The following is a 14796-nucleotide window of genomic DNA, read 5'->3' on the forward strand; positions in this document are numbered from 1 at the left end:
GTAAAAAATATAAGCACAAGTACTTCTCTTTAAAAAAAACTGCTGGGGTGAGTGGCAGGGTGAGAGAACTTGTTTTGAAAATAAACACCGAGAATATTGAAGTCACCACTGACGGGACAGCGCTGTATTGACATGAAATTCACACGATAGCAGTACCAAGTCAGTACTGACTTGCATTGTGTTTAAACTAGGAGGGTTCGACTCGTTAACGTCAGATTCTTCAAAAACGACGTATAAGTGACGAGATAACACTAAATGTAGACAATTTATGAAGTAGACAATTATCAATAGAAACATAGAAATCCGGTGCCTAACCATTACAGCAACGATTATGTGTTTTGTTATGTTGCTGGTAATTATTGTTTTATCTTCTTACTAATCCGGTGATATTGCGAGGGAATTTAAAAAAAAACTTTCGAAAAAGTTAATGAATTGCTGTATGCTTATTTGAACAGAAACCTCAAACAGAAAGAACGTTGAAGAAAAATTGTGAATAATATTTATGCATACAATTTATATTTGGAGTAATAACTTTGTGAATTTCCATTTTATAATTAAAATTTAACATGGTTTTAAAATAACTATAAATATTTTATTTTAATATTAAACATTTATGCAGTTAGGCGAGTGAAGAGTACGTAAAAAGGGTTCGAATGTAATTTACCATTGTACGGCTGATCGCCTGATCACTAATCGTCTGAACTCTTTTCATAAATGTCGCGTTTAAGCCGTGACCTTTCTATTTTCGTTTCCACTGAAATAAATTAATGTTGGTTATGAAATACCTGTTTCGTAATGTTGACATTATATTTATGAAAATGTGTAACACAACAAATTTCAATGGAAATACCATTTGACCTGAAAATAGAATGATAAAAATTTCGGCGGGTTGATTCGGCCGCGGGTGGATTCGACAGCTACGTCACTTCCAGCCTTGGGCGAATATCACTTCCAGCCGTGAAAAAAGGGGGGTGTCGGCGATCTTTATATAAATTAGTAAATAGTCTGTGGTTTAAACTCAGTTACTGACTCGTGTAAATCTGGCTTTACACTCTTCTCTAGCACCACATAGAAAACGCTTTGTGCCTCTAGACCATGGGTCGGCAACCTTTTGTTGTAAAAGGGCCAAATATTTTTCATGGGGATCAGTGCGGGCCGCGCTTGCAGTAGGTATACATACAATATTTATGCACAAATATTTTAGTTTTAAAAATAAAACGCTAAGTGTATATTTTAACGACATTTGTTGTATTTAATAAAATCAATGAGATTCCCTTCGCTCCCTTTCTCGCTTCCTTTCACTCGATTGTGTATAATATCGTCCGTCATGTGCGTTGCGGCGAGAATCTCGCGGGCCGCACCAAGATGTCTCGCGGGCCGCATGCGGCCCGCGGGCCGCAGGTTGCCGACCCATGCTCTAGACCATTGTCTACGTTTCATTGTCATATTGAACTGTTTTTGTTATTCTTGTAATGATAAGTATGATATACACACGCAGACACATTGAACACATCAACGCTAGTAATATAATGATATTTTAAAATTTAATGTTATAAATAGTGATTTATCGTAATTTTAAGAAGAAAAATTAAAATTTTACTTATCTCACAAGTATTGGATATTTTATTTAGAAATTCTCACAAAAAAGTTTTCATTGTATGAAAAAAATTATGTATCTCAAAGTTAGTACCTAATTTCACATTCCAGTGCTGATACAACTATCTTTACCCATATGTTAGGTGTGTGAAAAGTTCTTCGGTGAAGCTATTATTGGTTTTTTATGTTCCGTGTTTGAAAACTTTTTATGTTTATATCTTTGATTTTTGTAGAAGCCAGTGCTGAGTCAAAATACCTAGTTTTAATTAAAACATAGTTAAACTCTTCTGACATAAATCGAGTTTTTTTGGCGAAATAAAAGTAAAGTTTTTCTGCCCGTAACTCACGTGAATGAATGGGCCATATGTAGATAAGTTTTGTAACTAATCGCATATACTTCATGTTTTGTCTCAATTATATTCCGGAAAAGTAACGTCTATAAAAAAAAAACAGTTAACGACCAACATAATCTAGTCTTATCGGGGTCAGGGTCCCAACAAAACTAAAGATGGTTGGAGGATCAATCTGCTCATTAAAACAAATGATCCAACATTTTTATAATATTGAACAACAATATTTGTTCAATATTGTATAGTATTTGTACGAAAGCTTAGCCTCAAATAAGGCTCTTTCAAAATCCTTGTGAAATAAATGCTTTTAAAAAAAAGGTAGGGAACACCGTAGATTAAATTAGTATTATTGTTTCCTCCAGAAAAATATACAAATAGAAATGGATAGACGATACAAGTTTTTAACTTTATTATGACTCGAGGATTGTTTTTCTAACCTACTTGTAATTTAATCTTATAATTCAATTTGGATTCTTGTTGTTGTTCCAATGCTCTTCTTTATTGGTACAAAATACTTTATTTCTGTATTGATACTTTATGCGAAAACAAACACTGTTTTTTTTTTATTTACATGCATTTTAATATGCTTGTTATTTTTTTTCACGTTATATACTTTTTCGCTTCACATGTTTATTATTTAAATTAATATATTTACGTAAAACACAGGTTTGTTATTTTAAATAGTATATTTACGCAAAGATACAGAAAATATAATTCTAGAAACTGAGGGAATGGTGCAATGAAAATCCTAACAGCTGAAACTCAACCGGCAATATACAACGGAATGTGTAGAAGTAATTGAAAATAGTAGTAGAATATGACCAAGGAAAACTTTAAGGAAATCCTAGGTCGTGGACAAGTCAAAAGTCGGAATAATTGGTGAATATGTATGAAGAGATGCATGAATGTAGAAGAGGCGAATAATGTTTGCAAAGACAGAGTGGTGTGGCATTCTATTATCTCTGCCTACCCACGCAGTAAGCGGCGTGATGGTTAGTTAGTTAGTATTATATATGTTTACAATTTACACCGTACTTTGAGAATTAAGCACATGTACGAGTACCTACGTTGATATGGAAAATCAATGTTTGATTTCGCATTGATGCTTATTTTCAATAATCCCGTTGATATTTGACCTTTCAACAAAAATTCCACGTTTACGAAACGGTTAAGGTTAATCCTCACCGCATATATTTTATTTATATCTTGTAAAAACTAAAATTTATTTAGTAAATTATGGCCACTGTATTTTTTTGGCCTTAAATCTTTAATAAACAAACAAAATTAATTGTTGTACCTACTCGCATAAATACCCAAAAATATGTTTAGTGCGTCTTAGAGCGTCATTGACCAGTCGGGTAGTTTTCATATTATTGGCAAAGAATATACTGAATATGAATACTAATCGTCGCCTTTATTATATACCGATTATCTACAAATACCGATCGAGTTATTTCGAGAATGTACTACTTAGATATGGAGAGCTTAATGATGTTCTACGTTTAGTAATATTTCTACTATGTACGAGTACTAGTAATAAATTATTATTATTATTATTATTAATATAGGCTTAATCTAAAGACCCAAAATACGTATTATTTAAATCATGTATTTTGAATCAAATTGAAGAAATAATTATGGCATTTGACGTTTTTAGGTTGTTTTTAAACATACTTTGCTATTGGAATCGCTTTGTGTATTAAAAAAAATATGTGAAACCTATCATAATATAACTATTTCGCTTATAGTTGGTTGATTTAATAATAACAAAATTAATAATAATAATAATAATAAAACCCTTATCCGCACCCCAATGGTGCATAGGGCACTGCGTCATATAAACGCAGTGTTATCTTGATCGTTTACACATGAAGGAAAGGTGATCAGCCCTCCGCTTCAGGTACCAGTCCTGGGTAATATTGAATAAATATGACAGTGAAAAAATCACTTATATTTATTTTACCCCCCTTGGGAATCGAACCCGGGACCTCCAGAACGGCAGCCGACCAACACCAACTTAATAACTTCGATTTGCTTTGTTAAGCTTAAATAAATATTATAACGGCAATAAATCATATTAATATTGTACAGTGTAATGGTGTACAGATAATCGAAAAAGATACATACGTGAGGCCTTAGAGTTGGTAGAAACTGCTTAGAAGTATTCCTTAAAGTTTGAACAGCATCAGTCACCGATTCCAAATCTACTTGCGTCATGTCAAAGTTCAGAAAGTCAAAAACTCCATCTGCTATACAATCCGAGTCATATGGAATTCCACTGGCATCAGCTGCTTCCGAGAAATTACGGAATTCTTCAAGAACCCTTGAAATGTTCTGAGACGATATCATATTTCCCCTGAAATCATTATTGTAAAACGAGTGTATTAACTTATTCCGTAAATGGGGCAGGAAAGGCTTAGAATTTAGAATTGCCAATAAAGGATTGAATTTGATTGATATAAAGGATTGATTTGCCAATAAAGGATTGAAGATTTGTGTAATACCCTCAAACATGATTTGAATTATCTTATATTTTATATTATTTTTTGACATCTCAACATTGATAAAGAAGAATATGGCCAGGAAGATCGTAAGCTCCGAAAATGCGAGGATTAAGACCTTCATTGATTGAACCCACGATTGACATTTTTGGAACTTTTTTGTTTATATATATATATATATATATATATATATATATATATATATATATATATATATATATATATATATATATATATATATATATATATATATATATATATATATATATATATCATTGATTGAACCCACGATTGACATTTTTGGAACTTTTTTGTTTATATATAAATATATATAAATATATATATATATATATATATATATATATATATATATATATATATATATATATATATAATAAATATATATATATATAAATATATATAAATATATATAAATATATTTATATATATATATATATATATATATATAAATATATATATATATATATATATATATATATATATATATATATATATATATATATATATATATATATATATATATATATATATATATATATATATATTTATATATATATATATATATATATATATATATATATATATATATATATATATATATGTATATATATATATATATATATTTATATATATATATATATATATATATATATATATATATATATATATATATATATATTTATATATATAAATATATATATATATAATATATATATATATAAATATATATAAATATATATAAATATATTTATATATATATATATATAAATATATATATATATATATATATATATATATATATATATATATATATATATATATATACATATATATATATATATATATATATATATATATATATATATATATATATATATATATTTATATATATATATATATATATATATATATATATATATATATATATATATATATATATATATATATATATATTATATATATATAAATATATATATATATATATATATATATATATATATATATATATATATATATATATATATATATATATATATATATATATATATATATATATATATATATATATATATATATATATATATATATATATATATATATATATATATTTATATATATATATATATATATATATATATATATATATATATATATATATATATATATTTATATATATATATATATATATATATATATATATATATATATATATATATATATATATATATATATATATATATATATATATATATATATCATATATATGTATCTATTAATATATATTGTTAAAATTGGAAACATAGTGCTTGAATAACTAGAATTTCACTAGAGAAATCTATGGTGAGATGAAAGAAGCTATTTTAGCAGAAACTTTTTCAATTGTATGAATTGTATTTATCGCATAATGTTGGAATAGTTTTAAATTTGTATTTTGTAATATAAGTAGGTATGTACAATCATCGAATATTATCTAATATACTTTATACCATCCGCTTTCAGTCCTCTATAGTGTAGTAGTTAGCTATTATAATTAAGTTCCGGGATTCGATTCCCAGAAGGTATATACAGTTTAAATATTGATGATTTTTAAATCTATTTCTTTTAACATCACTCTGAACTATTACCAGAAATAAAAAATAACTGGTTCATCTTGCATTCGTGTTATTTATTACTAGTATCTCAACATTGGTGAAGTAATACGAATAACTCGAGAAATACGAGTGACAAATGATTTCAATCGCAAAATATATATTTGTAACTTTGAATGAGTGACAATTTTTGAGTGATGTGGTTGTCAATCATATGTAAAAATACATGTTACTCAGTACTTTGAAACCAGTCAATAACACTTCAACCATTTAATAACGGGCTGTTAGCGCTGTAAATGCTTAGTTTCCATATTTCTCTCTTTATAGATTTCTTCGTGTGTGTTAAGGTATTCATAATGGTCTTAATACGAGTAACTTTTAAGTGAAGATAATTTAGTATTTATTTACAAAAAAAATACACACATAAAAAATATTTTATTTATTGTTTCGGCAATAAACTTTGTGGTAAGACATGTTACAATGATTAAAGAAAACACATACCACTTGAGTTTTATTAAAGACTTCATGTTTCGGAAGTTAAAAAAATAAGGAGAAAGGAAAGTTAGAGGGAGGGGGTTAGTCGAGAAATTCAACGATTAGAATTAAAGAACATCGTAGCCGTCTTGTTAGTAATTATTTTTCAGAATTCGCAAATCACATAATAGATACAAATCACTCATTCTACTCTCATAAATTAAAATTATTACACCTTGTTCCACATAAAGGCCGAATTGTGAATTATTTAGAAAATTTAGAAATACAAAAAAACATAAATTCTAATATTATTTTATTAAATAATATATTGTTTCAAAATTCTTCAGCTTTGCTTTCCATTTTTCCTTTGTTTTCAAACTCCGCCCCTTGACTAACCCTCTCCCCCTAACTTTCCCCTCCTCTTATTTAAAGAACAATTTTATATTTTATATTTTATATTTTAGTTACTATACAGACCTGAATGATGGAAGTTTAACTTCCGAAACATGTAGTCTTTAATAAAACTCAAGTTGTATAAAACAAGTGTTTTCTTTGATCATTGCACTTAAAAAATTGTCAACTGTTACTAAATAAAGTTTCTCAATCTTAGCGGTATTTTAATATTTTTTCTACACCATATTGTGTCATATAACGCCACTTCCATTTGTAAAGAGGCACTTAAATCGCGTGTTATTAAGAATAACGATAGAATAATACTGTCTGTTGTTCATACAAAGTTTGGTTAAATAATGCCTTCGGAGAATAATAAATTTAACCTCTTCGAAGTTTCAGAAATTAGCGGGAAGAATATCTACTTTATATTCGTATATAATAACGATGAAGTCGAGCATAAATTACTTGACATGCTTGACATTGCCCTGTTAGTGAAGTGGAATTTCAATATCAAATTTATACAAACATCTGAAGTAAGAGCGTGTAATAATATAAACTCCACTACTTCATTACTGATTACTTCTCACCCTTCTGTAAGTTACAGCAATTGCTAAGGGGAAAGTGATTTTACCAGCTCACAACCAGCACACTAAATTTGGCGAGCGTATCTTTCCTGTTTTGAACCCGAAGTCTTGAAATATTATTCCAAGAGCAGTTAGAATGAGCGAGGGAGATATGATTTATAATAAAATTTTAAAAAATTATTTGTTTTCATCGTCATTCCGATATTTTTTCCAACTAATTAGGAATCACTGATTTTAATTTCATATATTAATCGAAGCGCTCTTAAATATTTACGATAATTATACTTTATACAATAGAATATCCCAATTTAAAACAATATTTTTATTACACAGCTTGTAATAATAACGAGGCAAAATAATATTTATTCAATTCAGGGATGAAAATTTATAGGCATCTGAAAATAATTCTCACATTCCGTTAGCGTCAATTATTCTCACGTTTAATATACCCTTGTAAAAAATAGGCGTACCTTAATCTTCAATCTTTCACATCTTAAGACGTATTCAGCGAAATTCGCACCGAAATCTTTTTTCCTCCATCATTATTTCTTTCTACCTGACTAAACCATTTTTGCATACCTTTAAAAGGTTTTTGCAGACTAGAATACTTAACAAATAATTTCATTTCCTTAAAAAAAATTCTTTGACTAATTTAATGGATGATACGTTTGCCTGCCATGCATGAAATCCTGATTCTTTTCCTGGGCGGAATTCTTTTTTTATTTTATTTCACAGAACTACTGACATGTCGCTCACTCCTTTCAAGAACGTCATAAATCAAAAAACTTGATTTTTCAGGAGAATTTTTTTAAAGTTTAAAAATATAATACAATTTATTAAAAATATATATCGAGCCACTTATTTAACTTTTTACTGTGTAATAGATCTTTTTAGGTAAAACCTGAATATTTTTTGTCCATTTGAAAAATATTTAGTATATTTAAAAAAATAATTAAATAATACCTTTTCTTCAAAACGCAAAAATAACACTTTCTGCCCTGTAGCGGGTAAATATTAAGTTAAAAATATGCCGCTTTTGCTGGGATATAGTACATTTTCTGGGCATTACGAAAACATGCACAACTCAAAATTGACGAATTTTGATTTATGACGTTCTTGAAAGGAGTGAGCGATGTGTGACATTTTGTGGAACTCCGTTTCATAACAAAATTAAATACTTTATTAACATTTTCATAGAAAAAGAAAGTGGAAATTAAAGAAAAAATAATCAGGTAATTAACATTTCGAATAACTCCAGAATCCCATGGACGACTACGGCTCAGTGTAAGGAGCTGTTATTTAGCAGTTCTGGATACATTTTTAACATTATTTAAAACCTCATGTCCATTTCAATAAAAAATATTAAATCGTGTTTTACACTTTAATTATATTTTGAATATTTTTATTTTTATCAAGCACTTCTAAATCAATTCGATTAATAATCGTTTCTACAGAGAAATTATAGTATTCTACCCGAACCTTGCTTTGTACTTAACGTAAAATTTTATCTAGCCTCCCACTTAAATAAATAAAGTATGATAAATGAATTATTTTACCTGCAGAAGTGAACACCTAATGCCCAATATGGTGGAATATCAGGCCGTCCCACAAAGTTTTTATACTGACTAGTGACGTCACTCGGTGTTGGACCGTAGAAGAAATGAACACTTATCTTATGGCCAGCCAAACTTTGCATAGTAACAACTTTGGATACCGATGTATTAACATTCAGCGGGCCATCTTGATCTAAGTATACTCCGTGATATGACCCATTTCTCTGGCTCATAAAGAACGTAGACTTATGTGAACTGCTTTCTATATTGAAAATCACTTGCGGTTTCAAGAAAAAGTTTCCAAACCCATAAAGCTCATCGTCAGATATGTAGAGGCTCCATTCCCAGAGATTTGTGGCTGCTATCAATGGACCTCTGGCCGTTGAAAGAAGCGGCTTAGATATATTGTTTTCTTCAGAAAAGACTTCGACAAATATTTCAGGGTAAAATATTTTATAATAGTAACTTTTATTAGATACGATACCTCCGACATCTTGTATTGTGACGAAATTAGGATCGTAGATTACGAAATTCAGATGTTTATCAGATACTTCGTTAAAGTGAAGCCGAATCGATTGCAGATTTGGTTTATTGGCGTACGGTATATTTTTTAATCTAGGCACCAAGTTTTTGCTTTCCACCCAACTGGTTCGAGATATATACGAGTATCTGGATGGCACGTAATGATAGCATTGCTCTGTTTTCTCATTGAAACAACAATCACTGGGACACTTGTTGCGAGGGGTAACTTCGTATAACGCACAAGGTATCCTATGATCGGTGCTGTGGGAGCAAATTCCGCTTGAGTATCCGTCGTTTAATACCTCCTTGATGTAAACACCTTCATACAGAAATATGAAGACGAGAAGTGGAGCCAGGAAACTCGCCAGCATCATCACGATGACCACCTTCAGAGGTTTATTGAGTAGGACTAAGTGATACCATGGTACTTCTGAAAAACAGACAACATTTTTTTTGTTAAATAATATGTATTTTTGATGTCTCAATTGCATTAGTTTTAAGGATCACATTCGTAATTTTGAGTACTTACACCTAATAAACATATAACAACAATATAGTATATGGATGGTTCAATTATTTATTGTAAGCACTGTTTCAAATAAAAGGATAAAAAGATCCCTGGTTGCCAAGTAAAAAAAAACTTTTTCTACAAATTAACATTTGACTGAAAGGTAATCTTATTTTTTGATATCTCATCAAAGATGAGGAAGAATATGGAAGTCTGGGCATTTACGGGGAGACGACCGTCACAGGCTGGTTTAAATGATCACTTAAACGACATACGTGTAACATTCACCAATTCTACCCATTATTGACAACCACACTACTCAAATTCTTGGAAGTTCTATATATATGAACCAATTTCAAAACATTCTTTTTGAATCACTAGAACTTTACTAGAGACATCTATTAGTGAACACGTATTTGGACACACTCAAAATGTTAAAAAGTCATTTAGTCAATGAAAATTTCATCCAGAATATTTCAATCAATTATATTTAAGTAGTTTTGTGCCTACATATAATCCATGACTGCTCCACATTTTTTCAAAGTTTGCACTATTGTCAAAGAAAACTATGTATATTTTTCCATCTTTAGGTTGGTAGATGTATTTGGATTTAGCGACAATCATTCATGTTAGTATTTTTATACTAGATTCTATTACATTTATATTGATATATGTATGGTATATTACAAACATTCTTCACGAAGGAATTTTTCCCTTTAAAGCGTCTTACTTACACAACCTTGCATAGAAATATGTAGCCCCAAGTATCCAAACCATTTGAGGCTGATCATTTGTTTAAATTGTGAAAGCAAAGTGATCTTTTCTAAGCCTGAAGATCTTAAGGATATTTATTTTTCTAATTTATAATTTTTCTCAAATAAATGTACATAAATGGGGGAATCCCCTAAACTTTATTTTATTATTACTAAAAACGAAAGGAGAATTAGCGACTCTACCAAACATACCGCATAATGACAAACGTTGGTATGTCGAAACGGTGCCTAAACACATTGTATCGTACTGTTTAAAAAAAATGTGACAAATGTAGTTGGAAAAAGAAGCGTAGGACCGAGGAAAGTTTGTTACGATCAGGTATGTCAAATACTTTAAAGCGGCCGGGTCAGGAGTCGAAATAATCAGCGGGTATGTATGAGGAGATGCGTGATTGAAGCGAATTGTATCCATACTTATGGTCCATAAGTTTGTCTAACCTGAACACAGTGAATAAGTCCGTGGGTAGATATAGTCCTGCGCAAATTAATATGGGTAGGTATTGATTTATGGTAAAAAAATGTTTGTTAGATGTACTTGTCGTCCGCGCCAACCGTTTTAGTTTGATTTCCATTTAATTAGCATTCACTTATAAATTATAACTCATTATCAGCTAGACAGCATAGTAACTTGAGGCAAACTTTAAAGGAAAGTAACTTCGATACTGATTTGCGGTGTGATTTGTATTTGATATCGGAAAATTATTAATTTCGTGATATTCATTGAAAATCTTTAAAATCCCAGATAAAAATAAAATATTTAAATAATTATATATATACATGTATAAATATATATATATATATATATATATATATATATATATATATATATATATATATATATATATATATATATATATATATATATATATATATATATATATATATATATATATATATATATATTTATATATATACATATATTTATAAATATATATATATATATATAAATATAAATATATATATATATAAATATATTTATATTTATATATATATATATTTATAAATATATGTATATATATATATATATATATATATATATATATATATATATATATATATATATATATATATATATATATATATATATATATATATATATATATATATATATATATATATATATATATATATATATATATATATATATATATATATATATATATATATATATATATATATATATATATATATATATATATATATATATATATATATATATATATATATATATATATATATATATATATATATATATATATATATATATATATATATATATATATATATATATATATATATATATATATATATATATATATATATATATATATATATATATATATATATATATACTACTACTACTACTACCATCACGCCGTTTCCCCGCAGGGGTAGGCAGAGAGGATGGAACGCCACACTCTTCTGTCCTGACATACACTCCTAGCCTCCTTCACATCCATACATCTAGTCATACATGCCCTCCGATTACGCAGACTTTTGACACCGCCAGATTTTAGGTTCTGATTGATCTGATCGTGCCAAGTCTTTTTCGGTCGTCCACGTTCTGTTTTCCCTCTCACATTCGCCACATATATTTTCTTAGTCATTCTCTCGCTATCCATTCGCTCCACATGTCCATACCACCGCAAAGAGCTCTTTCTAATCTTTTCAATTATTCCTCGTTCAGCCTTACATTCCTTTCTTATATCATCGTTTTTAATTCTGTCATACAATGATTTTCCACACATTCGTCTGAGGGAGCGCATTTCAACAGCATTCACTCTGCTTTCATCCTTCCTTTGCCAGTTCCATGTTTCGCTTCCATACATTAGTGTCGGTACTAGCACGCCGTTGTGAACCGCTAGCTTGGCTTCCATGGACATATTCTTATTCCCAATCACTCTGTTAAAAGCACCATTTATTCTATTCCCTGCATTCACTCTTCTCTCAATATCCTTATCCACTTTTCCATCCCTTGTGAACATGCTTCCTAGATATACAAATTCTTGCACCTGTTCTAGGGATTCACATTCTGTCAAATCTTTCTCTCTTTCAAACACCATGACCTTTGACTTACCTTCATTCATTGCCAGATCATTTTCCATACATACATCGTACATTCTTGACACTACATATTAGTTGCAAGTCCTCCGCGCTGCTCGCTAGCAGTACGGCGTCATCCGCATACAGCAAGCAACTAACAGTTATATTCATCATTTTCGCTCCGACTCCCATACTTTCAATCTCTTTCATACAATGGTCCATATAAAGATTAAACAACCATGGTGACATTACACATCCCTGCTTTACGCCTTTGGATATTGCAAACCATGATGTAATGTCCCCATTCACTCTTATACTAGCTGTGCTGCCCTCGTAGAGGGAAGCAACTGCTTGTATAAGTTTATTGTCTACTCCATATTTTTCCAGCACGCTCCATAATTTTATCCTATCAACCTTATCATACGCTTTCTGCAAATCCACGAAAGCACAGAAGAGTTTCTGATTTTTAGCCAAAAACTTTTCCGTCAGCATTCGTAGTGCAAAAATTTGATCTGTGCAACCTCTTCCACTCATAAAAGCACCTTGCACATCCCAAATCCGTTCTTTCGTCACCATTCTAACTTTTTCAATTATAATCTTACTATAGAGTTTACCGACAGAGCTTAGCAGGCTTATCGCCCTATAATTCCCACACTCTGCGCGAGATCCCTTTCCCTTGAATAGAGGCATGATTACTGCCCGTCTCCAATCCAGAGGTGTGTATCCTTCCTCAAGACACAGGTTAAATAGTCTGTGAATCCATGTGAGGGTGGTCAGTCCACCACATTTTACAAACTCTATAGCAATATTATCATACCCAACAGCCTTACCGTTCCGCATTAATTTTAAGGCATTCGTTATTTCTGACATACTTATCTCACATACCATACCCTCACTCACCCTTGCCTCTATGGGTGTCTCGGTGGAGACATTGCCGTTACTTTCATAAATTTCCATAAAGTATTCTTTCCATCTTTCTTTCATTTCACATTCATTCGTCAATATTTTACCATCATTTGATTTGATAACTTTCATATCTCCATTTTCAGTCTCATTCTTTGCGTTCTTTACCTCTTTCCAGAAAAGCTTAATGTTTTCTTAAAAGTGGGTTGACATTTTCATACCTTCTTCTCTCTTTAGACGATCTTTCCGTTCTTTTACTCCCATTTTCACTTTTCTCTTACATTCTTTATACCGATCTTACATTATTTTAAAAAGTTCACTCTTAACATCGTTAACTGCTAACATATTTAGCCAAGCATTCTTCTTCTCAGAGACAAGTCCTTTCATGCCCTCATCCCACCATGCATCTCCTTTTTTTCTACCTTGGATCGCAACTCCACATACACTCTTTGCTGACTCATACATACACGATTTGATGTGCTCCCAGGTATCGTCTACATTCATATCCATATTCCTTACATTCAATCTTTCATTCACTTCCCTTTCATACGACTTACTTACATTCTCGACTTGTAGTTTTTCAACTTTGACTCTAGATGAAACCGGAACAGTTTTGTTCCTGGACCGCCATCCACGGAACAGAATTACTCTCGATACGACGAGGAAATGGTCTGACTCCATTTCAGCCCCTCTAAATACTCTCGTATCGATTGTATTTCTCCTCAATCTCGAGTCAACAACAACATAATCGATTATGGTCCTTTCATTCCCTCTCTCCCACGTATACTGATGGATCCCCTTGTGATCGAAAAAAAGTATTCGAAATAAAGAGGTTCCATTCCAGACACAACTCGAGCAGACTATTCCCATTACCATTCGTTCTGTTATCACCAAACATACCTAAGGCTGATTCGAAGCCATCCCTCCGAGTGCCTATCCATCCGTTAAAATCACCTGCTAGAATCACTCTTTCATTCGATCTTCTA

The 14796-nt window shown here is 30.0% G+C and overlaps 1 protein-coding gene across 3 annotated transcripts in view; it reads right to left on the minus strand.

The window, feature by feature from the left end:
• Positions 1-14796, minus strand: part of LOC148310099 (lysosomal alpha-glucosidase-like) — a 65626-nt gene that overhangs the window by 20497 nt on the left and 30333 nt on the right. For all 3 annotated transcript variants that reach the window (XM_088258966.1, XM_088258968.1, XM_088258967.1), the window contains exons 3-4: positions 9065-10013; positions 4074-4302 (exon numbers count right to left, since the gene is read on the minus strand). In XM_088258966.1, coding sequence (XP_088115092.1) covers positions 4074-4302; positions 9065-10013 — 1178 coding nt within the window. The remainder of the gene's footprint in view (positions 1-4073; positions 4303-9064; positions 10014-14796) is intronic.

Source organism: Brachycentrus maculatus, unplaced genomic scaffold (genome assembly GCF_059751285.1).
Source record: "Brachycentrus maculatus isolate JH-2025_06_01 unplaced genomic scaffold, ASM5975128v1 h1tg000105l, whole genome shotgun sequence".
Taxonomy (NCBI): Eukaryota; Metazoa; Arthropoda; class Insecta; order Trichoptera; family Brachycentridae; genus Brachycentrus; species Brachycentrus maculatus.